Source organism: Erpetoichthys calabaricus, chromosome 10 (genome assembly GCF_900747795.2).
Source record: "Erpetoichthys calabaricus chromosome 10, fErpCal1.3, whole genome shotgun sequence".
Lineage (NCBI taxonomy): Eukaryota > Metazoa > Chordata > Cladistia > Polypteriformes > Polypteridae > Erpetoichthys > Erpetoichthys calabaricus.
The window spans coordinates 131,489,485-131,516,116 of NC_041403.2; the positions used below are offsets into that span (position 1 = coordinate 131,489,485).

At 39.5% G+C, this 26,632-nt stretch overlaps 1 protein-coding gene across 2 annotated transcripts in view; it reads right to left on the reverse strand.

Moving 5' to 3' along the window:
- LOC114658438 (probable phospholipid-transporting ATPase IIA) overlaps nucleotides 1-26,632 on the reverse strand; it is a 351,266-nt gene that overhangs the window by 176,332 nt on the left and 148,302 nt on the right. For both annotated transcript variants that reach the window (XM_051932991.1, XM_051932992.1), the window contains exon 13: nucleotides 15,944-16,056. In XM_051932991.1, the coding sequence (XP_051788951.1) occupies nucleotides 15,944-16,056 (113 nt within the window). The remainder of the gene's footprint in view (nucleotides 1-15,943; nucleotides 16,057-26,632) is intronic.

Genomic DNA, 26,632 nt, shown 5'->3' on the forward strand with positions numbered 1-26,632 from the left:
GAGCGTGATGTATGAATGAGATATAGAATAGTGTGACGGTGTAGATGATGCAAATAGAAAGCAAACAATAAAGTGTGTGGCACAGTGTAAAGGTTTATTTGAAAATTTCTTTGTACACGCCGTTTAAGTGTAAAAGGTAATTCCAGCTCAGAACTTGTAAGGTCATTTAAGATGGTTATTGTTGTGATCAGAGTCAAGTTTGTCAGAGCTTAGAAAGAGTTGTGTCTCTCCAGGAAGTAATGGAATGACTTGGGTATTTATGTTTTCCACATTAATATTTTTTGGACATAATATAGTGCGTTGTGTTAAAAGGGGCATTTGGTCTAATGAGATTGCTGTTCCAAATCTCTCTGTAACTAAGTCGTCGCAGATAAAGGCTTGAGGAATTGTAATAATATGTGGCTGAAGTCTATCTGTATTGGTGAGTGTAGCATCTCTCAGTTGTAATAAGCAATTGTTATGATCTGGTTCTGGACATTGTATCTTTTTTACTAACTGTATCTTTTGAAAGCAATGGCAATTGTCTGCGTATTTTAAGGTGCACTGAACAATAGCTGAGTGCATGGCATCTGGAAGAATAGCTAATCACTGTCTAAAATCTCCTCCTCATTAAAGTACCTTTCCTCCAAATCGAATATTATTATTCATAAACGTTTGTAGAAGTTTATGAATGGTGTTGAGTAAGTGACTTCATGCCATTGAACATTCATCAATAAACAACATTTTTTCAAGACGGATGTCACGTGCAGTGCCACCGTTAATGTTCATAGTGGATACCGATTTGTAGGATCTAATGTAGTTGATAAAGATTTCACTTTCAGGTACATCGTCAGTTATAAGCTTTTGTAGATATTCAGTATATGAATGTAAAGAAGGCAGTCTAATTTGACCCTTTTGACAACAACGTGTAAATGTATAACTTGTATTGCCAGTTGTTTCTTCAGGGAAGTGAAGTGAATGACAATGATTGCAAATGACATTCATTAATCCGAATGAATTTTCCTGGTGTATGTTTTGCTTGTGCCGTTTGAGAGGCGCGTTGTTGCATGTGTAGTATTTGGGACGTGTTGTTTTGGAGCTGTAATCGATTTGCCTGTGCTGTGTGAGAAGCCCGTTGTAGCCTTCGCTGCCATTAACGTATGTCTGAGACGGGAGGTGTTTCGTTTTGAATCCGTGCCTGTTGCGATGCAGCACTTTGATTGATAGTTTGCGTAATGTGGATCTAGGATGTAGATTTGTGCATATTTGCGTTGTTGATTTGTTTCAGGGTGCACTGTTCCAATGCGATGCAGTATCTGTGCACATATGCGAAAGCAGTATGGGCCATTGCCTTTTGGTGGCCTGATATTTACTCCGGTATATGCAAAAGCAAATGAACCATTGTAGGATCTAATGCAGTTCATAAAGTTTTTACTTTTAGGTACATCGTTAGTTAGAAGCTTTAGTTGAGCTTTGCGTTTTTGGAGTCGAGACATTTTTTCATTTAGAAATATGGATAAGTAATAAGGAGTATTGCACTCACTGTTAATATGGAGCCTTTTCTTCGGTTGAACGGTTAATAGTGCCTTATTGTAATGAGATCCACCTATGCTGCATAGCCGTCTATTTTGTTGTTTCTTTCGTGTTTGTTCCTGTTATCATTTCCTTTTCGTTTTGTACCCGTGACCGTGTATTCATGACTTGTTTCTTTCTCAGCATGCGAAATATGGATAAGTAATAAGGAGGAGCGCAGTCACTGTTAATATGTTTCCTTTTCTGCAGTTGAACGGTTAATAGTGCTTTATTGTAAGGAGATCCACCAATGCTGACACCTATGCTGTCTAGTGTGAAGGTGTTGATGTTCACTTTAGAATATGTGGCTTTGGGTGTCACTTCTTATGGATGTGTGTGTGGGGGGGGGGTTGAGGATTGTTGTCGTGCGAGCGTCTTCTTTCTGTTTGTGTTCCTGTGTCTTGTTGAATCCCCCTCTTTGTGTGTGTCCCGTCCCTTGCTTGTAGGGTCTGTGGGGTGGTTTTGTGTTCTTTTTTTTGTGTTCCATGGGCTTGTTGAATCCCCCTCTTGGTGTGTGTCCCGTCCGGTGCCTGTAAGGGGGGGGGGGGGTGCCTTGCTGTTGTGCGCGATCCTCTTTTTTTTGTTTTTTTTTTTTTGGGTCTAGTTTCGTGTGCAATGTGTTTCGTGCTTTGCTTGCGTTTGAATACTTTTTTATGTGCCTTTTCCTTTTTTTCGGTGCTCTTTGCGCCTCATTTCTCCATTTTTCCTGTGCTCACTCCTTTTTTCTGTGGTCTTGTCCGCCTCTCGCGGCCCCTCATCCGCCTCTCTCGCCCTCTTTTGTCCGCCTTTCTCGGCTCCTCAGCCGACTCTCGCGGACTCTTTTTGCGCCTGCGCAGTACGTCTTTTTGCAGCTACGGCCCATTGCCGGATGTGCCTGCGTCCATCATCCGGTTTAGCATTCTCGGTGGACGAATAATCTTCTGGAGTTCTCCTTTGTCAAAATGTTCAGACATCATTAAACTGCACAACTGGCCACCGTGAATCCTTAACTAAGCATAACAAGTGTGATCATTTTTTTGTGCTTTATAAATATGTTTAATCAAATTGACTCTGTTATTTAAAAGTTTCTGTTACTAGAATGCATACAGCACACTCTTTGCTATGTGTTACTGTGCTCCCAGGTGCCATCTGCTGTCGAATGGATTAACAAGTACAGTAATCCCTCCTCCATCGCGGGGGTTGCGTTCCAGAGCCACCCGCGAAATAAGAAAATCCGCGAAGTAGAAACCATATGTTTATATGGTTATTTTTATATTGTCATGCTTGGGTCACAGATTTGCGCAGAAACACAGGAGGTTGTAGAGAGACAGGAACGTAATTGAAACACTGCAAACAAACATTTGTCTCTTTTTCAAAAGTTTAAACTGTGCTCCATGACAAGACAGAGATGACAGTTCTGTCTCACAATTAAAAGAATGCAAACATATCTTCCTTTTCAAAGGAGTGCGCGTCAGAGAGAGAAAAGCAAACAAATCAATAGGGCTGTTTTAAGTATGCGAAGCACCGCCGGTACAAAGCTGTTGAAGGCGGCAGATCACACCCCCTCCGTCAGGAGCAGACAGAGAGAGAGAGCCAGAGAAAAACAAAGTCAAAAATCAATACGTGCCCTTTGAGCTTTTAAGTATGCGAAGCACCGTGCAGCATGTCCTTCAGGAAGCAGCTGCACACAGAAGGTAGCAAAGTCCCTATTGTCTAGGTGTGCGAACAGCCCCCCTGCTCACACCCCCCTACGTCAGCGCGCGAGGGAGAGAGAGAGAGAAAGTAAGTTGGGTAGCTTCTCAGCCATCTGCCAATAGCGTCCCTTTTATGAAATCAACTGGGCAAACCAACTGAGGAAGCATGTACCAGAAATTAAAAGACCCATTGTCCGCAGAAACCTGCGAAGCAGCGAAAAATCCGCGATATATATTTAAATATGCTTACATATAAAATCCGTGATGGAGTGAAGCCGCGAAAGGCGAAGCGCGATATAGCGAGGGATCACTGTATATTGTTCCATCCATCCATTATCCAACCCGCTATATCCTAACATAGGGTCATGGGGGTCTGCTGGAGCCAATCCCAGCCAACACAGGGCACAAGGTAGGAAACAAACCCCAGGCAGAGCGTTTTGTCTTTCAAGCTGTTTGTGTGGCACAATGGATGACATTAAAACTTTATGCAAGTTATCAAATAACCAGTACTGTATAAGATTGTTCACCCCCTTTGTAAGTGTTTCTATTTATACTACTCTTCCATTTAAGATATAGTGTAACTTCATCAGCATGAGTTCATAACAACAGCTAACTTAATGTAGAAAGATCAGTCTTTTGGTAGACTCTGTTGTATTTTTTCACAAGTGAAACACTTGCCCTTTAATTAATTTCTGGAAAATATATGGTATTTCACTATATGCAGTTTGCAATTTGACTGCATGTCAATAGATCCTCATATAAAAATGACTATGCTGTTGCCTTAATATATGTTCATATGCACACACATTGGTGGCTTGCTGCAGACCGTCCAGTAACAGAACAAGGTACCTCACATACAACTATTTATAAGTCTACACACACCTCTACATGTGCCTGCTTTAAAAGTGTGAGTAGCAAAGGATTCCAAACAAATTCTTGGAAAAATACCAGAAACATGTTGCACCAATTTAAATGGGTTCTCTTTAGGCAACACTCCTCGAACAGGTCTTCCCTACTGGGCTACACACTGCACAGAGTGTGGAAAGTTAAAGGTTTTAGCCAGCCATGCCGAAGGAGAACTCCACTGGCTCAAGTCAAGTGACAAATTAGGCTTCTTCACTGAAGTCCTTTTCCATTTGAGGCCTGCTATTCTTATATGATATATATCTATATATATCTACTGTATATACAGTGTGTATATATATATATATATATATATATATATATATATACACACATACATAAGTATTCACAGCCTTTGCTCAATACTTTGTCGATGCACCTTTGACAGCAATTACAGCCTCAAGTCTTTTTGAATATGATGCCACAAGCTTGGCACACGTATCCTTGGCCAGTTTCTCCCATTCCTCTTTGTAGCACCTCTCAAGCTCCATCAGGTTGGATGGGAAGCGTCGGTGCACAGCCATTTCAAGATCTCTCCAGAGATGTTCAATCGGATTCAAGTCTGGGCTCTGGCTGGGCCACTCTAGGACATTCACAGAGTTGTCCTGAAGCCACTCCTTTGATATCTTGGCTGTGTGCTTAGGGTCGTTGTCCTGCTGAAAGATGAACCGTCGCCCCAGTCTGAGGTCAAGAGCGCTCTGGAGCAGGTTTTCATCCAGGATGTCTCTGTACATGGCTGCAGTCATCTTTCCCTTTATCCTGACTAGGCTCCCAGTCCCTGCCGCTGAAAAACATCCCCACAGCATGATGCTGCCACCACCATGCTTCACTGTAGGGATGGTATTCGCCTGGTGATGAGCAGTGCCTGGTTTCCTCCAAACGTGACGCCTGGCATTCACACCAAAGAGTTCAATCTTTGTCTCATCAGACCAGAGAATTTTCTTTCTCATGGTCTGAGAGTCCTTCAGGTGCCTTTTGGCAAACTCCAGGTGGGCTGCCATGTGCCTTTTACTAAGGAGTGGCTTCTGTCTGGCCACTCTACCATACAGGCCTGATTGGTGGACTGCTGCAGAGATGGTTGTCCTTCTGGAAGGTTCTCCTTTCTCTACAGAGGACCTCTGGAGTTCTGACAGAGTGACCATCGGGTTCTTGGTCACCTCCCTGACTAAGGCCCTTCTCCCCCGATCGCTCAGTTTAGATGGCCAGCCAGCTCTAGGAAGAGTCCTGGTGGTTTCGAACTTCTTCCACTTACGGATGATGGAGGCCACTGTGCTCATTGGGACCTTCAAAGCAGCAGAAATTTTTCTGTAACCTTCCCCATATTTGTGCCTAGAGACAATCCTGTCTTGGAGGTCTACAGAAAATTCCTTTGACTTCATGCTTGGTTTGTGATCTGACATGAACTGTCAACTGTGGGACCTTATATAGACAGGTGTGTGCCTTTCCAAATCATGTCCACTCAACTGAATTTATCACAGGTGGACTCCAGTTAAGCTGCAGAAACATGTCAAGGATGATCAGGGGAAACAGGATGCACCTGAGCTCAATTTTGAATTTCATGGCAAAGGCTGTGAATACTTATGTACATGTGATTTCTCAGTTTTTTTATTTTTAATAAATTTGCAAAAACTTCAAGTAAACATTTTTCACGTTGTCATTATGGGGTGTTGTGTGTAGAATTCTGAGGAAAAAAATGAATTTAATCCATTTTGGAATAAGGCTGTAACATAACAAAATGTGGAAAAAGTGATGCGCTGTGAATACTTTCCAGATGCACTGTATATATCTATATATATAAGACCCCTTTTATAGTATTGTGGGTTAGTCGGGTGTAACAGTAGTACTATGTAGCTAACAGAGTTTGTGTTTTTTTTTTTTTTTTTTTTACAAAAAGGGCAAATACTACTGGCAGGCAATGTGGTGTAGTGGTAGGCTTTGGACATAAAATTTCAGATCATGAGGTTGTGGGCAAAAATCACAATACTGCTGCTTTTTCAGTTGATTATCTACCCTATTTGTTATTGCTGCTGTTCAACCCATCAATCTCTTGTGCTCTGTAGTTTGTGTTCATGAAGCATGCTCTTAGCATATCATGGCCCTGAGCATGTAAGTTAGCATATTAATAAATAATTGACAAAATAAAAAATTAACATAAAAAAACCTGTGTTGGCTAATTTGTTTTTCCTATAACATCACCATATTTCACTTCCAGGTTATGAGAGATTATGCTGGTGCATTTTGGCTAACACTTCTCCCCCATGGATAAAAACTGAATCTCTGGATATTATTGTCTATACAGTCTGCTGCCTGCCTCCTTGGTTGCTTTTTGAAATCATGCTTTTCAGTGTACTGATTGCCGTACTCCAACATTCCTCCTTCTGTTTAGACATTTAGGAATTCTGCGCTGGCCCAGGTACTGCCACAGAAGCACGTGTCAGAAGTTAGACTATTATCATTCTAAGAATAATATTGACTTGATCTGGATGCAGTATTATTTACGCTGCTGCTCTGCTGTCACTACTGGACTGTCTCCTGCTGTGAATTTTGAGAACTTGTGGTCTATGTCATTAAAACGTCATATCTTCCATCTATATGCAAAATGATAAAATTGCCCTATTCAACGTTGGCTCTCTAAACAGCAAATCAGCCTTTATTGCAGACTTTGTTGTGGGGCATAATATTGATGTTTTGTGTTTGACGGAAACCTGGCAATAACCTAACAATTATTTTGGACTAATTATGGCTGTGCCACCCCACTATTGTTATCTCAAAAAGCCACATACTACTGGCCATGGGGGTGGTGTTGTAGTCATATATTCTAAGCTTAGAATCAAGCCAGTTTCTGCTCATGTTGTTTCACCATTTGAGTATCTGGCATTACTGCTATACGGCACAAGACCATTGTTGATTTTACTTGTTTATCTTCCACCAAAACAGTCATCTGTCTTCTTGGCAGAACTCACTGAGTTGTTCACTTCTTTGTGTTCTTTGTATCGTGCTGTGTTATTGCTCGGTGATTTTAACTTAGATGTCGACTCTGTAGATTCTTTACATGTGGCTGATCTTTTTTAATGTACTTAAGTGTTTTGACTTTACTCACCATGTCAGTTTTCCTATTTATGCTCGAGGACACATACACAACCTTTTGCGTGCCATTGGTATTACTCCTGCTAATTTGTATAGTATGGATTTATCTATCTCTGATCATAAGGCTATTTTGGTTGACATGCTTTTCCCTGGTCAGTTGTATGGGTAACAATTACCTCGGAATATCACAAAAATAGGAACACAAAAAATATCAGTGCCACTGCTCTTGTAGGTACTGTACATTGAATCAGTGTCTTCCTCCGGCTGGTGTTTCTTTATTGCCTGCTACCTTAGTACATCATTATGACAACATATTTTCTTATAGTCTGGATCATCTTGTTCTACTCAAAACTCATAATGTGACATTTAAGCACTCTACCCCTTGATTTTCTCCTGAGCTGCATCACATGAAAGCTTATGGGCAAAGGCTTGAACACTTTAATAGAAAAGCAAGCTTAGATACCCATGCAACTGCTTAGAAGGAACATGTTGCCCTCTACTAGCAGGCACTACAGAGAGCTAAGACTGCTTACTATATACTAACAGCATTCTATGTGGTTAGCATAATACCAAAACACTTTTTCTACTGTGAATTAGCTACTAAAGCCTGCAAATAACATTATTTTAAATATCAAACAATTTCTGACAAAGTGTTACTTAGTTCTTGATGAGTTTGAGTCTGGATATTCTCTTAAGGGTATGCCACATTGAAAAGATAGATTGCAATTCAGATTGTGGATCGTGATTTTGTGTTAAAAGGATCATGATATTTTTTGGAAAGATTGTCCACCCCTATCCATATTACTAACCGAGAATGGTAAACCAGATATGGACGCAGGGACCTGCCCGTGGATGCAGGAGACATAGTGCGCTGGCGCCACACAAAGCCCCCCTACCCAGAGTGAAATGGGAGAGACTACGAACGTGCGCAGGAGCCACACAAAGCCCCCCAGCCCCAGAGCGAAAAGGGAGAGACTACGAACCGTCTGACATGCCTCGAAAAAGGGGGAATATAATCACCACGGACCAGGTGTCATTGAAACAAAAGCAGGATAAAGCGAGGTCAGAAATAAAAGACAGAGTAGAAAACAAAGTAAAACGTCATAAAGAGGTTAAAGAACTGGGCCAAACACATGGACAGCAGGTTACAGATGATGAAAACTGGAATGCAACAGCTTCAAAAAAACCTAGGCACGAAACACATGCACAGCGAGATACAGAATATAAAAGCAGAAAAAACGACAGTTAAACGTCCACACCACACAGCGGAGGCAGACCTGGAAGGTGCAGGCACCTACATCACGCGTCGGAAGGTGCGGGAAAGTACGAAAGGCAAAGGCGCCTACACAGCATGGTATAACCCGACATAATACGGAAGGCGCAGGTGTCGCCGCCATATTGTGAGTGGCACTACTGCGTGGTGAAGGCGCAGGTGTCACCGCCATATTGTGCGTGGCACTACTGCGGAGTGAAGTTAGGAATAATGTGCTGCTTGGGATCGCACAAAACACCAAACGTGACCCACCGTCTGAAACTGCGGAGGCAAAGCAGGCACGGGTTCAAACCGAACGAGCTCGACTGACGGATATACGCCTACAACGCACGTCTCAAACCGCAGAAGCAGGGCAAGCACGGGTTCAAAACAAGGCAAGCTCCTACAACACGCGTCTGAAACTATGGCTGCCCAGCGGGCACGGGTTCAAAACGCCGGGGGTAGGCGAGAGAAGCGAGCAGGGGGCGAAGCCCCCTTGTTTTGACTAATCAAGTTTTCAAATATATGTAGGATTCATTAACCCTTTGGCAAGCGACTTGTTGGAGACCCCTGCTCTACAGCAACCATTTCAACGACAGACACTGATGGTGCACTCTTATTATTTCTTGATCACTAACCTTTTTCCTAATTTTTTCCTTTATTAAACAGAATTTTGTTTTGGAGACAGCCTAAATCTTCATCTTGTCTTCCCATTTTATATTACAAAACATCTCTCTCTCTCTCTATATATTATATATATATATATATTATATATATATATATATATATATATATATATATATATAATCCAACATCTGTCTGTCTAGCTGTCTGTCTGCTGTTCATGAGAGAACTACTTGAACTGATACAAATTGGGGTTTTTGTCTATAATTTGCTTGAACATTCCGGTTGATTTTGTGACTTATCTCATCGCGTTAAGTATCATAATTCGGTAGAGGCAACGATTTATTTGTGTGTACCCAAGAGACAGACTGCGGCCCGAGGGGAAGGGGAGGCAGGACCTCAGAAGTAGGGAACCAGGCAGGGTTCTCCTCACTCATGTGCCAACCTCCATTCAAGTCGCTCTACTTCTCACCACATGTTGGAGTGTACCTTGCCTCCGCTTAGCTAGTGATACCTGTTTGTTCAACAGGCATTATCATCTATAGACAACTAAAGAGTAACATTTGACATTTTTGAGAGAGATCTCAGCCACTTGTGTTTTAGAGGGCAGCTGCTTTAACAGCTACATGCTCTTCTCCCCACACGGAGGACGCTTACCTATTGGAGCTGAAGACGATCAGATACAGTGCCAACTTTTGACGTTGGAGGTTACCTACCTTCCACCTGGCCAGAGATACCTTGCCAACTTTTTACATTTTTGCCAAAGTGATCACAGCTACATTCATACCCCTGATAGTAAAACCAAAAATATTGTATATCAAAATACCCCCTCTTAAAACAGTAATACAATGGGAAACAAATACATTTTTTTTACCTCTACTTTGCTTGATCAGTTGCTTGCTTGCTGCTGCAGCAGTGCCACGTGATTTGCATCTCGTGTGCCGCTTCGAACGTTTAAAAGCCTGTACAGCAGCTGTCCTTTTGTCTCACTGCCTTGTCTCTCTTCTACCCCAGACATCCTCAAACACTATTCCATCTCTTTTCGCCGTTTTGTTATTTCACTCGTAGCGGGGCCACATAGTGTTTAAATGTCAGTACTGCGTGTGTCTCCGCAAACCTGGAAAACACCTGTTTACAATCAATCAATCACAGCCGTCACAGGACTATATAAGCCAGCAGGAGGAGAAGGAAGAGAAAGGAGAGAAGGAGATTTTGTTTCACCATCACGACCACGAGCAACCTGTACCAGTTATTGTCCACATCGCGCTTGCCAATCCAGTTTGTTTTTCCATCTGCCGGATTTATTTCAAGGACCTCACCACGAAAGACCCCGGGGTAGGACTTAATCATCCACCATACACACGAGGATTCACGGTGAGGCTGTTCCATTTTTTCCGGGGAGAATCAAACAACTCAATATCACTAATTCAGTCATCCGCTTTTAGGACAGTTTCATTATTACCGGACTCACGTTCTCATTCATTTTCAGTTTATCATTCATTGTTGTTTTCGTGTTGTGTGTTTATTTGTTACAGGGACAAGGGAGGGTTTTTGTTGTGTATATATATATATATATATATATATATATATTTGGTGGTGTCTTGTTATTGCTGGGGTGCAGGGATATTTATATATGTTTCTATTTTTTGCATGTCTTGTTTTATTTAATACATATAACCCGTTTGAATTTTACATCCTGTTTATGTGCTCATATTTTTCACCGTCGGTTGTGGGGGGAAAAGTTTAATTGGTAAGAAGTACGGCTTGATAGTTAGATTATTCCTCAGTAAATTATCCAGGCCACTGGTCTTGGAGGTGTAGCTGCCGGCTGGGTAAAAGCAGTCGGCCGTTACATAAAGTCTCATAATCTGAAGGTCCTGAGTTCGGTCCTCAGAGAGGGCACCACTTTATGTAACGGCCGACCCCTTTTACCCAGCCGGCAGCTACATCTCCAAGACCAGTGGCCTGGATAATTTACTGAGGAATAATCTAACTATCAAGCCGTACTTCTTACCAATTAAACTTTTCCCCCCACAATCGACGGTGAAAAATATGAGCACATAAACAGGATGTAAAATTCAAACGGGTTATATGTATTAAATAAAACAAGACATGCAAAAAATAGAAACATATATAAATATCCCTCCACCCCAGCAATAACAAGACGCCACCAAATATATATATATATATACACAACAAAAACCCTCCCTTGTCCCTGTAACAAATAAACACACAACACGAAAACAACAATGAATGATAAACTGAAAATGAATGAGAACGTGAGTCCGGTAATAATGAAACTGTCCTAAAAGCGGATGACTGAATTAGTGATATTGAGTTGTTTGATTCTCCCCGGAAAAAATGGAACAGCCTCACCGTGAATCCTCGTGTGTATGGTGGATGATTAAGTCCTACCCCGGGGTCTTTCGTGGTGAGGTCCTTGAAATAAATCCGGCAGATGGAAAAACAAACTGGATTGGCAAGCGCGATGTGGACAATAACTGGTACAGGTTGCTCGTGGTCGTGATGGTGAAACAAAATCTCCTTCTCTCCTCTCTCTTCCTTCTCCTCCTGCTGGCTTATATAGTCCTGTGACGGCTGTGATTGATTGATTGTAAACAGGTGTTTTCCAGGTTTGCGGCTGTGGTCTCCTTCCATCATCCGTCCCCTTTTTTCGGGGACGGCATTAACTGATGCACATAAACAGTAAACGGGACAATAAAACGAGACGCACGCAGTACTGACATTTAAACACTATGTGGCCCCGCTACACACTGAGTAATATTTTCCATTTGTTTGCGCAAATGCAATCCTTACTATCATTTTTTTGAGACTTTGAATTTTCCTTCTTCAATTTTCTCTAACCTGCTCTGCATGTGTATCGTCCCAACGTTTTTGAATTCTTTATGACATTATACTTTGTTCTTTTCCGGCTCTGGGCTTTCTTTTTTGCATTCTTTTCTCTCCAAAGCTTTTGTGTCTCTTTTCGATGCGCTGCTCTTTCTTCTTCGCTTAGTCGTTGACGTGTCATCTAGAAAGTATAAAATTTTTAAGAGCTGAGAGCACAGGAAGTGTGTCTGCCAAAAGCATTCCAACAACTGAGAGGTTAGATGACCGTGGTCTTGTTTGAAAATGGTTGTGAGTAGGGCGTGACTTGCAAAAGTCACTGTCTCACGGTACTTGCTTCCAAAGGTTGTAAGTATGACTTGACTGTCTTGCGGGATGTGAAATTGTCTCTCTGTCTCTCTTCAACAGATCATGTTTTGTCACCAGAAAAAAAGTCTCGTCTCATCCCAAGATTTTTTTTTATAATAGAGAGATTCATTTTTTAAGTTTGTCCTGTTTCACTACTACATGGTCGGAGTCGCGGGGGACAGCTAATACAGTATATACAGGTATATTTTATACCTACTGTGTACTAACCTCCCTTTTTATGTTATTTCGGAAAGAACGAAGCACCGCCGCCATAACTATTCCCAGAAGACTGCTCATTCCACCCACTTCCGGGTTCCTTTCTTACTTCTGGTTATTTTTTTAATCTATTGTACTAAGTTTGAAAACACTGACAAAAGCTATTTTTGATTTACAGTATACAGGGCCTAAAAACCCCAACCCTTCACAATTGTGTCTGTTCTTTATTACAATATATATATATATATATATATATATATATATATATATATATATATATATATTATATTATATATATATATATATATTTTGTAAAGGACAGCCGAGTTCCATGCCCGGCAGGGACGCCTCTGCTGCATCTGTTCCGGGGGAGCCACCACGGGCAGCCTCCCTGGCGGATGATGATGATTCCCCAGCCTGGCACATGGCTCCATGGGACATGGAGTCCTCCACAGCCTGGTTGGGGGCTCGGATGGCCGCCAGGGGGAGCTGCATGGACTTTCCAGCCTGGCTGGTCAATTCCTCAGCCCCACCCGGAAATGCAATTAGGCCCAGGTGACCAAGCACCTGGACTACTTCCGGGTGGGGTATAAAAAGGCCAGCCACCGCCACTCGAGAGAGCCAGAGTCGGGAGGAGGAGGACTAAGCCTGAGGAGGAGTGGTGGAAAAAGGGAGAAGCGAGAGTAATTGTGAGTGTATTTGGGACTGTGTTGGGCCTGTGGGACATGGGGAAGGCGTGCCGCACGGCTGAAGAAGAAGTAAAGTGTGTTTTATTTAAGTACGTGCCTCTGTCTCAGTCTGTGCCGGGTCAGGCGCTATATAGCGCCTTTTACAATTTATATTCACACACACAAACACAGTCATATGAAAAAGTTTGGGAACCCCTTTCAGCCTGCATAATAATTTATTCTACTTTCAGCAAAAAAAGATAACAGTGGTATGTCTTTCATTTCCTAGGAACATCTGAGTACTGGGGTGTTTTCCGAACAAAGATTTTTAGTTAAGCAGTTTTTAGTTGTATGAAATTAAATCAAATGTGAAAAACTGGCTGTGCAAAAATTTGGGTACCCTTGTAATTTTGATGATTTGAATGCATGTAACTGCTCAATACTGATTACTTGCAACACCAAATTGGTTAGATTAGCTTGTTAAGCCTTAAACTTCTTAGACAGATGTGTCCAATCATGAGAAAAGGTATTTACAGTGGCCAATTGCAAGTTGTGCTTCCCTTTGACTCTCCTCTGACGAGTGACAGCATAGGATCCTCAAAGCAACTCTCAAAAGATCTGAAAACAAAGATTGTTCAGTCTCATGGTTTAGGGGAAGGCTACAAAAAGCTATCTCAGAGGTTTAAACTGTCAGTTTCAACTGTAAGGAATGTAATCAGGAAATGGAAGACCACAGGCACAGTTACTGTTAAACCCAGGTCTGGTAGGCCAAGAAAAATACAGGAGCGGCATACGTGCAGGATTGTGAGAATGGTTACAGACAACCCACAGATCACCTCCAAAGACCTGGAAGAACATCTTGCTGCAGATGGTGTATCTGTGCATCGTTCTACAATTCAGTGCAATTTGCACAAAGAACATCTGTATGGCAGGGTGATGAGAAAGAAGCCCTTTCTGCACTCATGCCACACAGTCACTTATTGTATGCAAATGCTCATTTAGACAAGCCACATTCATTTTGGAACAAAGTACTTTGGACTGATGAGACAAAAATGTAGTTATATGGTCATAACAAAAAGCGATTTGCATAGCGGAAGAACAACACTGCATTCCAAGAAAAACACCTGCTACCTACTGTCAAATCTGGTGGAGGTTCCATCATGTTGTGGGGCGGTGTGGCTAGTTCAGGGACTGGGGCCCTTGTTAAAGTCGAGGTTCGGATGAATCCAACCCAATATCAACAAATTCTTCAGGATAATGTTCAAGCATCAGTCATAAAATTGAAGTTATGCAGGGGTTGGATATTTCAACAAGACAATGACCCAAAACACAGTTTGAAATATACAAAGGCATTCATACAGAGGGAGAAGTACAATGTTCTGGAATGGCCGTCACAGTCCCCTGACTTGAATATCATCGAAAATCTATGGGATGATTTGAAGCAGGCTGTCCATGCTCGGCTGCCCTCAAATTTAACTGAACTGGAGAGATTTTGTATGGAAGAATGGTCAAAAATACCTCCATCCAGAATCCAGATACTCATCAAAGGCTATAGGAGGCGCCTAGAGCCTGTTATATTTGCAAAAGGAGGCTCAACTAAGTATTGATGTAATATTTCTGTTAGGGTGCTCAAATTTATGCACCTGTCTGATTTTGTTATGATGCATATTGCATATTTTCTGTTAATGCAATAAACTTAACGTCACTGCTGAAATACTACTGTTTCCATAAAGCATGTCATATTAAAAGGAAGTTGCTACTTTGAAAGCTCGGCCAATTATAAACAAAAATCCATATATATATATATATATATTACATTACACACACACACACACACACACATACATACTGCATATACATACACACACATATGTACATATAAATAAACATTAAGACAATACCAATGATCTGGACTTTCATGGATTGTTTTGATAAAATGATGTGTTTTATAGTTGTTTACATATATACTGTATATACACTACACATTCTTCTTTGTATTATTTACATATGATTTTACATTTGTCTGGTGGAAGATTTATACTTGAACAAAGTTGCTATACCTCTGCTGTATCTAGAATATCAAACTAATACCAACCTATTACAAGATAATAAATACTGTAATTATGGCAAAATTATAGAAAAGAAAACCACCATTCTGAATTACTTAATAATGTAGAAGGTTGATATAACCAATGCACGTTTTCAGATTTTATACTTTTTGGTACAGTTGCAATCAGAGTAATTAAGTAAATAAGGCAGGCTTGTAATGAAAACATCTACTTATTTATTAATACAACTTAATGCAGATGTCTTTGACAACACAGCCATCTGTATAACGTGCATGACAAACAAAAACAGACGCATGAAGATGATTAACAAAGCAGATATCCAAATGGACATACATTCATGCAAAAAGAAAAAAAACAAGCTATATATAGAACTGTTCTTAGGTTAATTACGTAATTACTAAATTAGATAAGTCAGAACCAGGGTGCACAGTAATCACAGTAATCCTGTTTCCTGCTTCGCTAACCTCTGAGGTCAAAAGGACAAAAGTTGTTCTTCCAGGTCAAATGGCACATGCTAGAAATTTAATTAAGGATAATTGGTTTTGCAACAGTGGCTTGAGAAGTTGAAACCATGCTTCTTGCATGGCTTACTTTGTTAGTTATTCCTTAATGGTGAAATTTTGATTTAATATTTAGGCATATCTATTTTTGCTTTCTTAAGGAGAACAATTTTGCAAGAACACTGTGGCCATCTGTGTCCCTCACCTGTGTGTAGGCACTAAAAACGTGGCTTTGCACTTCATCCATGGAATCCATTCCATAAGCTACCGTTCCCAAATGAAGACGTCTGAAAACCATCTCATTCTGAGTGAGTGTCCCTGCAAAAGAAATTTAAATGTCTCAATATTTCAATATTTATAATGTAACTGCAGATGCTTTCATCTTGAATAAATATACATTATGTTTAAGTTACTGTAACTTTTAAGAACTGCATTTTTAAGAAGTTACTTCTCATTTTCAACAGTTATAAACAAATTCAAAGTGATTTACAATATATATTTACATGTAAACTAGATTAGCCCTAAAGTGACAGAACATTTTAAATATGAAGACCACCATATTAAGTAATACCCTTCAAGAAAATGAGTCTAATGAATGTATATTTCAATTACACCAGAATCTGTAGTTTCATTTATCATGGCCTTGCATGAGTCAACAACATTACTAAACTCCAAGTACCAGCTTAAAATAAAGTGAAAGAATCAACATTCCTGAATAAATTCATGTCATCACTCCTTTGTGGCAATTCTATTCTTTATTTGGGAAAAGGCAGCATACATTTATATATTTCCAACAGACATTAGGATTATGATAACATTTTGGATATTTTCAGTGTTGCCTTAGTCCATGTAAAACAACTTACACATTAGCATACATAATATTCATTTCTGATGAAAGCATATGGATATTACTTACCTTTCCAAGATAAAAGGTGAAAAGGAACACATGGCAAACTCTTAATACACTCAGTGGCACTTTTTCAGAGCTACATTTTGATGTTGTCCAAATCCAAACAACACATATGATTCTTAGCACTTAGTTAAAAAGAAAAGAGAGTGGCTACTCATAAATTTTCAAGATCTAAAGGTTTGTGATAAAAGGCTTTGATCCACTTCAGACACACTAAAGTGACATTTACTCATGAAAACTATCTCATTAAAGACATGAAGTCTTCTAGAGGTCATACACTCTGCATCTACATCGAAAATGTAATAAAAAAAATAATTAAAAAAATAAATGTTATTTATATAGCACCTTACATATAATTTTGAAGCTCAGTGTTTACTGCAAAAATTTAACAACAATAGTAAATTAAAAAAATACAAAAACAATACAAATAGCAAATAAATCACGGAAATTAAGAACAAAAAAAAAATATTTTGCGTTGCCACTTAAAAACATCCACAGATCAAGCCTCTCTACTATTTATAGGAATACTGCTCCACGGGTTGGGCATACATCAGAAAAAGGCTGCGGATCCAGTCATCCTGTGGTTAAGCTTTAGAACATTCAGTAGACTAGCACAGAGGATCTAAGAGCACACTAGCTGGGAAATAATTTGATACACTTTTTGCTGGGTACTTGGGTGGCAATCCATCTAAAGCTTAGAAGATGAGAGGAACCATCTGTAGTCCTTTCTAATGGCAGCAAGTAACCAGTGCAGTTTACTCAGCTAAAGGGATATACTGTATAATATGATGTCTTTTTTAAGTTTTAGAATTCTTGCTTCTGTATTTTGCACTAGTTGTAATTTATCTATTGTTTTTATTCAGGCAAAACAGTATACAGCACAAAAGAATTAAATCTGCTTGAAATTAATACATAGATTAATCTCTTATCATTGCCCAAGTCAAAATTAATACAAACACAATGTAAAATGCATTTAAACTATATATCTTTCAGTATTTGGCCAACATACTAAACAGATGCTAGCTGCTTATAACAAAAACCTCAAACACAGACAAGAGTGTCATATATCACTTCTATTAAAAATAAGAACTGTGTATTAGTCATTGCTCTGGTGGGGTTTTTTTTTTTTTTTAAGAACATTAGAAAAATCTAGATGAAAACAGGCCATTCTGCCTAACAAAGCTTGTCAGTCCTATCCACTTACGGTAATTCTAAAAAAAACATCAAGTCTAGTTTTGAAAGTTCCCAAAGTCTTGCAGTCTACCACGCTACTTGGTAGCTTATTCCAAGAGTCTATGGTTCTCTGTGTAAAGAAAAACTTCCTAATGTTTGTGTGAAATTTACCCTTAACAAGTTTCCAACTGTGTCCCAGAGTTTGTGATGAACTCATTGTAAAGTAACAGTCTCGATCCACTGGACTAATTCCCTTCATAATTTTAAACACTTCAATCATGTCACCTCTTAATCTTCTTTTGCTTAAACTGAAAAGGCTCATCTCTTTTAACCTTTCTTCAGAATTCATCACCTTTAGCCCTGGAATCAGCCTAGTCACTCTTCTAGCCTAGAGACCAAAACAGTATTCCAGATGATGCCTCACCAGTGCATTATAAACCTTCCAGCATAACCTCCTTGGACTTGTACTCCATACATCGTGCTATATAACCTAACATTCTGTTTGCTTTCTTACTGGCTTCTGAATACTGTCAGGAAGTTTATTGCATAGAGTCTACTACAACTCCTAAATCTTTATCATAAGGTGTACTCTCGATTTTCAGACTTCCCATTGTGTATTCAAACCTAAAAATTTTTCTTCCTGTGTATAATACTTTGCATTTACTGACATTAAATTTCATCTGCCACAAATCTGCCCAGGCCTGTATGAGGTTCAAGTTCTTTTGTAATGATTTAATGGATTCCATATTATCTGCCAATCCACCTATTTTGGTATTATCTGCAAACTTAACCAGCTTGTTACTTATATTCCTACCTATATCATTTATATATATTAAAAAAGGTACCGGCCCTAGCACTGACCCCTGTGGAACACCACTCTTAACATCGGCCAGTTCTGATGAGGTTCCTAGCACCACAACCCTCTGCTTCCTGTGTCTGAGCCAATTCTGCACCCATCTAAAAACATCACCCTGAACTCCAAGTTCTTTTACTTTGATGCCCAATCTATTATGTGGCGCCTTATCAAATGCTTTATGAAAGTCAAGATAAATATCATATGCTCCATTTTGATCTTATCCTTTTGTTGCTTACTCACAGAATTCCAGAATGTTAGTAAAACATACTCCCTCTTCTCAACGTATGCTGACTGTTCAGAAAAACTCCTGTACTTGCCATGTGCTGCTCAATCTTATCCTTAATAATTCCTTCCATTAATTTTCCTGTGGTGCTTATCTAACGGGATAATATTTGCCATTTTCTTGTCCTTTGGAATCTCCCCAGTACACAGTGACTTCCTAAAAATATGCATCAAGGGATTATATATGTACTTGTTAACCTCCTTAAGAACTTGAGGGTAAATATTGTCTGGTCCTGGTGATTTGTTTGATTTCAGCCAATTTAATCTGAGCATGACTTCTCCCTCTACAATATCCTTCAGTACCTCCTTAGTAGTCCCAGTTTACTGCTGGGAGGTTACCCACTTCATCATTTGTGAAGACCTCAGAAAAATGCAAGTTTAGAACATCCTCTATTTCACTGTCTGTATCATTTAATTCTCCAGTTCATTAAAAACAGTGAACTGCAAATTAAGACTAAATAAATACTGTACATTCATGTTTTCTCTGTCATTACTAGACAAGATTTGCAAGCTATAATAATCAATTCCTACAATAGGTATACTCATTTTCTGTTTAAAAATGAAAACTTTTTTTTTTTTTTTTTTTTTTAAGAGTGGTGGCTCTGGGGCTAAGGATCTGCGCTGGTATCCCAAAGGTTGCCGGTTCGAATCCCCGTCACTGCCAAAAGAGATGCTACTCTGCTGGGCCCTTGAGCAAGGCCCTTAACCTTCAATTGATCCAGGGGTGCTATACAATGGCTGACCCTGCGCTCTGACCCCAAGGGGTATGCTAAAAAAAAAAAACCAAGTAATTTCCTTTGGGATTAATAAAGTATAATAAAATAAAAAATAAATAAATAAATAACTTGCATGTGATGGATAAAAGAGACAAGATTTCAAATATAATAAAATCGACAATGAGGTACTTTTTAAATTTGTTTTTTAAGCAATTGTATAATGAGAAACACAAAATATAAAATATTACAATAAAAGAATTTCACAAACAAAAAAAGAAATTTACCAATTTAGCTCAAATACCTTGATATTAAAAATCATTCTCTTATAGATTTCTGTACAATTTTCATTTTTTTAAATCTCAAAAATTCAATGTAACCAAGAATTCCCTTATACATACATAAATTATTTTATAATCCATACTGATATTATCTCAGTTATAGCCAAGAGTTCTCATCCACATTACATACATTGCAATGGGACCCTGCTCTAGGTAGCTACTTTTTCCCTTTACTTGATTTAAATATGAATATGTTAATGCAATTGAGAAACACTGATTCTTTCCTTAAAAATCATTTTATAATGCCATAAATGACGTAATACTAAGACAGTGATAAAAAAAGAAGCAGCAATAATTACAATGCTTGATAAATGTTAACACTGTCATGAACGAACTGAAGAAATGCTCAAAACGCAGTGTGTAACTACTGAGCTGAATAATTTTCCAAATAATTTGGATGTTTTTAATTTAAGATTTTTAGCTTAGTGCATTTAATCTTTCAAACAAAAAATGCTAAAGGGGGAGGGAATTAAAATGTAGGATTTGTAAATAAATTAAAAGGTAGGTTGGTTGGTCTGTCTGTATGTATGTCTGTCTCTCTCTTCAGTAACATTAACACAGGTACTGACTACCACAACCTCTTCTGCATTATTGTATTATTTTTGTTATTCCAATACAACTCGGAGTCCTGCCATGTGCAAAAGTTCGCTGATGACACTGCTATCATGGGCTGCATCAGGAGTGGGCAGGAGGAGTAGTATAGGAACCTCATCAAGGACTTTGTTAAATGGTGCGACTCAAACCACCTACACTTGAACACCAGCAAAACCAAGGAGCTGGTGGTGGATTTTAGGAGGCCCAGACCTCTCATGGACCCCGTGATCGTCAGAGGTGACTGTGTGCAGAGGGTGCAGACCTATAAATACCTGGGAGTGCAGCTGGATGATAAATTGGACTGGACTGCCAATACTGATTCACTGTGCAAGAGAGGACAGAGCCGACTATACTTCCTTAGAAGACTGGCGTCTTTCAACATCTGCAATAAGATGTGGCAAGTTGCAGTTGTGGCAAGTGCCCTCTTCTACGCGGTGGTGTGCCGGTGGAGGCAGCATTAAGAAGAAGGACGCCTCAAGCCTGGACAAACTGATGAGGAAGGCAAGCTCTATTGTAGGCTTGGAGCTGGACAGTTTGACATCTGTGGCGGAGCAACGGGCGCTCAGCAGGCTCCTGTCAATGATGGAGAATCCACTGCATCCACTAAACAGTGTCATCTCCAGACAGAGGAGCAGCTTCAGCGACAGACTGCTGTCACTGTCCTGCTCCACTGACAGACTGAGATCATTCCTCCCCCAAACTATGCAACTCTTCAATTCCACCCGGGTTGGTAAACGTTAACATTATTCAAAGTTATTGTCTGTTTTTACCTGCATTTTTATTATTCTTTAATGTTGTTTTTTGTATAGTATGCTGCTGCTGGAGTATGTGAATTTCCCCTTGCGATTAATAAAGTATCTATTAATCTATCTATCTATTACATGTAGTGAAATACTATTCATTCGAGAAATTCACTAATTTAAACAACCAACAGTTTTTCTCTAAAAAATAAATAAATAAATCTTGTAATTGGAGTAGCTAACACAGGTAGTCTCCTTTTTCTCAGTTTACAGAACACACTTTTTCTGTCAAGTGCTGAAGGCCACCTCATTCAGCTACAGAATTGACCAGGGATGTTTTTAATATGAATGGTTTTTGCATAATTTAAGAATATAATTTCATAAATGCCTAATCTATAATAAAGATGTCCTGCATACAACCAAAGCAACTGTCTATTAAAAAAACATGAAAAATATGTTTCCTATTTCCTATTCAAAATTACTATAGTGTTATGCATACAATTCATACTGTATTATACGGTAAATTAACTGAATGATCCCCACTGGAAAACAATGCATTTTGTTTGTGAAACAAATGTTGTGATAAAAGGAAACTCCCTGAAACCACATTTTCAGAATACATAAAGGTGAACCATTACATGGCAGGTTTTCATCTTCTTGAGCCCCCATGATAAAGTACCAGTTAAGCAGGTAACAGTTTATGAATACAAAGGACAGAAGTAAACACAGGAGCATAAAGGTCACCTTAAACTTTTTTGGAGCTTTGAGGTGGGTGTGTGTCAGTTAAATGGCTCAAAACATATTGTAAGACAAATGAGCCAAAAATTTTAGCACAAATGAGCAATAGCACCAGGAGCACAAACAGACTAGATGAGAAATGCTAGAGAATAACCATGTTCCAATCACTGTCACTTGAGGTATTGGTCACCAATATTTAAAGACTGCCTAGAAAATATTCTGTTATCTTCCCTCGAAGAGACAGATAATTTACCAAGAACAGGTAATTAAACTAAGCCCAATGAAAACACTGAAAGGAGCAATATGTGGCCAAAGGAAAAAAAACACATAACATTGCATCTCTCATGAAATAAGAATACAAAAATTGTAATAATGAACAAGTCAAGTCAAGTCGGGGAGCATGCACTGATACAGTGCGTTGCCGCACCCACCACATGACGAAACAACTCGGGATCCCAGTTGGCAACCCCCCAGGCAGACACACGGTCCAGTCCCACCCTCTGGAAATGACCCTCTATCTGCCAAAGCCAGGTGTTACGTGGGCGACCCGTTGGCCTGGTCCAGCCATTCGGGTCCCCAACAATGAGGATCCTACAAGCTGGATCACCCTTGGGGAAACAGGCCACATGGCCGTAGTGCCATAACTGACGCTCCCTCACAATGCAGGTAATGTGCCTCATTCAGGACTCCATGAGCAACTGCTCATTCGACACAAAGTCACACACTCCTTTCCAGTGACCTCATGACTCTCCATGCTCTCCCAATCAGTCTATTGACTTCACAGGAAGAGTCACCAGAGACATGAATGTCACTGCCAAGGTAAGTAAACCTCTTGACAAAGTTGACACTCTCTCCGCAAACAGACATATAATAATGAACAACTCTTACAAACAATTAAAATCAGAATCTCAACACGTGTACAGGAACATCGCAACGCCGTCAGAAGAAAGGACGCACTATCTTTGATATATGCACATACCAAATCGACAGGACACACATTCAACTGGGACAACGTAAAAGTAAAATTTAAGGCCAGTACTAAAAGTGCCAGAGAGTTGGCCGAGTCTTGGCTATTAGATTAAAAAACGCCATCAACAGACACTTGGACATAAATCCAGCATATGCCAACTTAAGAAGGACATGTACACAATAATTAAACTATACAACCCCCCCCCTTGATCATACTGATGTAGTCACCTCCAACCCCACTGAATGTGTTGCTATATATTGCCTTTGATTCTTGTAAGTCTAAGCATTATCCTCTGATGAAGACCCCTGATAGGGGTTGAAAGCTCAGGAATAAAACTATTTTATGATACGTGATTCGTTTTTTCTCCCTTCGTGGATCTCCAACGGCAAATATGCAAACCGTATCACAGACCTTCTCTTCCATTCATATATATATATATATATATATATATATATATATATATATATATATATATATATATATATATCTATATTCCTACTATAGATACATTTAATATTGTGGTGAAAAGGCAGCTCCAGTGTGCTTGGTTGCTATATAAAGACCACAAGATGTGAAGGGAAACGCCAAAGAATTATACCCCTGGGGCTTATGTTAGTCTTAACCTGGCCTTATTCAAAACATATCTATCAACTGCTACTAATAAGACAACTAGCTAATTGCTAAAAAAAAGTTATATACAACAGTGGGTTACAGATTTAATGCACGGGAACGATCTGCAGTAATGCCCCAAATGACTTTAGATAATGCCTGTTTAATAGGAATGGTTAAAGGAAAGCCAAGAACTGTATAGTACAGAGTAAACTACTGCAAGTTGAAGCTTATTGACACCTGTACAGCATACAATACAATACTCCATTAGTATTAAGAATGTTTCACAGTGACAGTTGACAAAATATTTCTCTTTTATTAACAGATTTAAGCTGGCCTATTATTGAAAACAGCAAATAGGAAATTTGTTTTCATAAATATATAAAAAGAATAATGGTTTTTTTTTTCCCCACACATGATAGAAAAGCTCACATTTTCCCATTCCATCTCTTTAGATGTTTGATGACCATGATGTGAATTTGATTACATGGTTAAGCACAAAACATTTTTGCTGATGTTTAGTTTGGAACTCTATATTACTAGAATCATTATTTCTTTGACCTTAATGCTGATATAGGGTGTACTCACAATGGTAATTTGTTCCGTGCCTAAGCACGTTTGTCCACATGTACTGTAACCCTGCAAAATCTAGTTGATTTGACAAGTGTGATCGCTATGTGCCCAGGCCTGCTTGGAAGCGGTGGGCCCAGGCATGGTTCAGTAGCATTCTGGAACAGTGTGATCGGTAAACGCTGTGCTGCACACTCAATAAATCTGTAAGAGGGTAGAGCATTATCCTGCCCTACACAACTCCAAAACAGACAAAAAATAAGTAAAATCATTTTGACATGCATGCTGTCACACAGTGTTTGGATCTTGTTTTAACTTTACACAAAGTCACATGGTCATGACTAAAGTGTGCCCGGGCATAGAACATTAAGCTTAGTGTGAGCACAGGCCAGCAGGGGTGTAGAGAGGGGGGGCAATCACGCTTGGGCATGGTAAAGAACAAACATGCTTAGTGTAAGTACACCCTGGACAGAAAGGGTAAAAATTTATTTACTATTAACAATAGAGGTCTGATGTAGTCAGAAATAGCTTTATTTTGGTTAAACTTGACCAGTAAAATATGGACGCTCCAGCTATTAAATATTTTTTTTTTTTTTTTTTTAAGTTCAGTCTACAATTTATTTTTCTCATATTTGTTCCAGTTTATGCTTATACCTTGCTTTTTATACTTTCACTGTGGATTATTGTCTATTTCATTCTAAACAATTTGTTAAAAATAACCATTTACAGTTCCAAGGCAAAATGATCATAAATGAGCACTCTAACTGATCTAACTCAGCATAAATTACATATCTATGAATTCTAATTTTCAAAGTCTAAAGGCTTTTTCACACCTAGTTTGTTTGGTGTGTGTATGTGTGTTTTTTTTTCCTTAACTCTGGTTAAAAAGTAATTTAGCTACTGTAGATATGAACGCACCAATCAAACTCAAATGTGGACCAAAACAACCGGACCAAGACCCTTTGGAAAGGGTTGTCTTGGTGCAGTAAAAATCAAAACCTGGGGCGGCTTGCATGAGGTATGAATGTGATCCGTCACAGGCCCAATCTGACTACTGGAAATATTGTGCACCACAAACTGAATGTGTGTGTTCTGTGGTAGTCACCCTAAGTATCTTCTGATGGTAATTAGAGAATTTCACTCACAGCAAAATGAGTCAAGGGTTAACATGAAGCATTAAAAACAATAAAAAGGTAAAAGTAAATATGCACATAGGTACAAATGAAACACAACTCACATAAAACAACTTTCACAATTACCTGACAGTAATAGCAAGTCTAGAACCTGATCAGACACCTGATACATGCCCCTCACTTGTCATTGCATTGATCAAAGCACATACTGAATTGAAACTAACATTATTGCCCTGTGAAAAAGACAATCAAAGCCCCCAAATCCTGAACCACCAAAGTGATGCACGCATGCTGGGCATCCTCTCAGTGTGAAAGGTTTTCAGTTGTGATGTAGGTACACTAACTTTGACATATATAGTAAATGTTATTCAAACATTCCAAAATGAATATTATTGACTCCCCCAACTGGGTGTTAAATAGTAGACATGATCTGAGCTAACCTAAACTGAGGTTGTGTTCCTATGGAGGCTACCGGGTAGTAAATACACAACAACAAACAGTTAAATAAAACTCACCTGACACTTCTTCCTCCTCATCTGTTCCCACTTTTATGTGGGGGTCACACTGCTACTATAAAACTGAAGCACATCAGTGTGTGCCCTTAGCAAAGCTTGACTTCTTTTAATCCACTCACCCATTTGAAAAGCGACATTTTTGGTGCCCTGAGTAGATGCTCATGCTTTTTAATTATTTTTCCAGTAATTTGATAATAGATGTTTTCCTTAAAAAGCTGTGTTTGGTAAGTAAACCAAATAACTAAGAAAAACACAAGTGTAAACACAACTGTTGTTGACTCTCAATTAGGGATGCACCGATACCGAAACGGGTATCTGGCATCGGCCTCGATACCACATTTTCTAAAGTACTCGTACTCGTTAAAAGTCCCCCGATACCGGGGACCGATACCATGGTCTGAGAAATGTCTATGTTTGAGCGGCGTGTAAGGGGTTAATCACAGGCACCAAGTGCCCGCCCCCAGGCCCTGGCTGCAGCTCAGAGCGGGGAGAAGGCAAGGTGAGGCGAGACATGTCAGCCGTGTGGAACTATTTCAAAGTGAATGAAGACGACAAAACAAAGGCGGACTGCAAATTGTGCTCAGCGAAATTGTCCAGAGGAGGCTCAAAAGGTAGCGCATTTAACACAAGTAATTTAATCAAGCACCTAAAATCCCAACACGACAACGAGTACAAAGAGTTTACCCACGCTTCTAAACCAACACAACCCACGCTGCAGCAAACTCTTGCAAGACGAGAGAAAATGTCCAG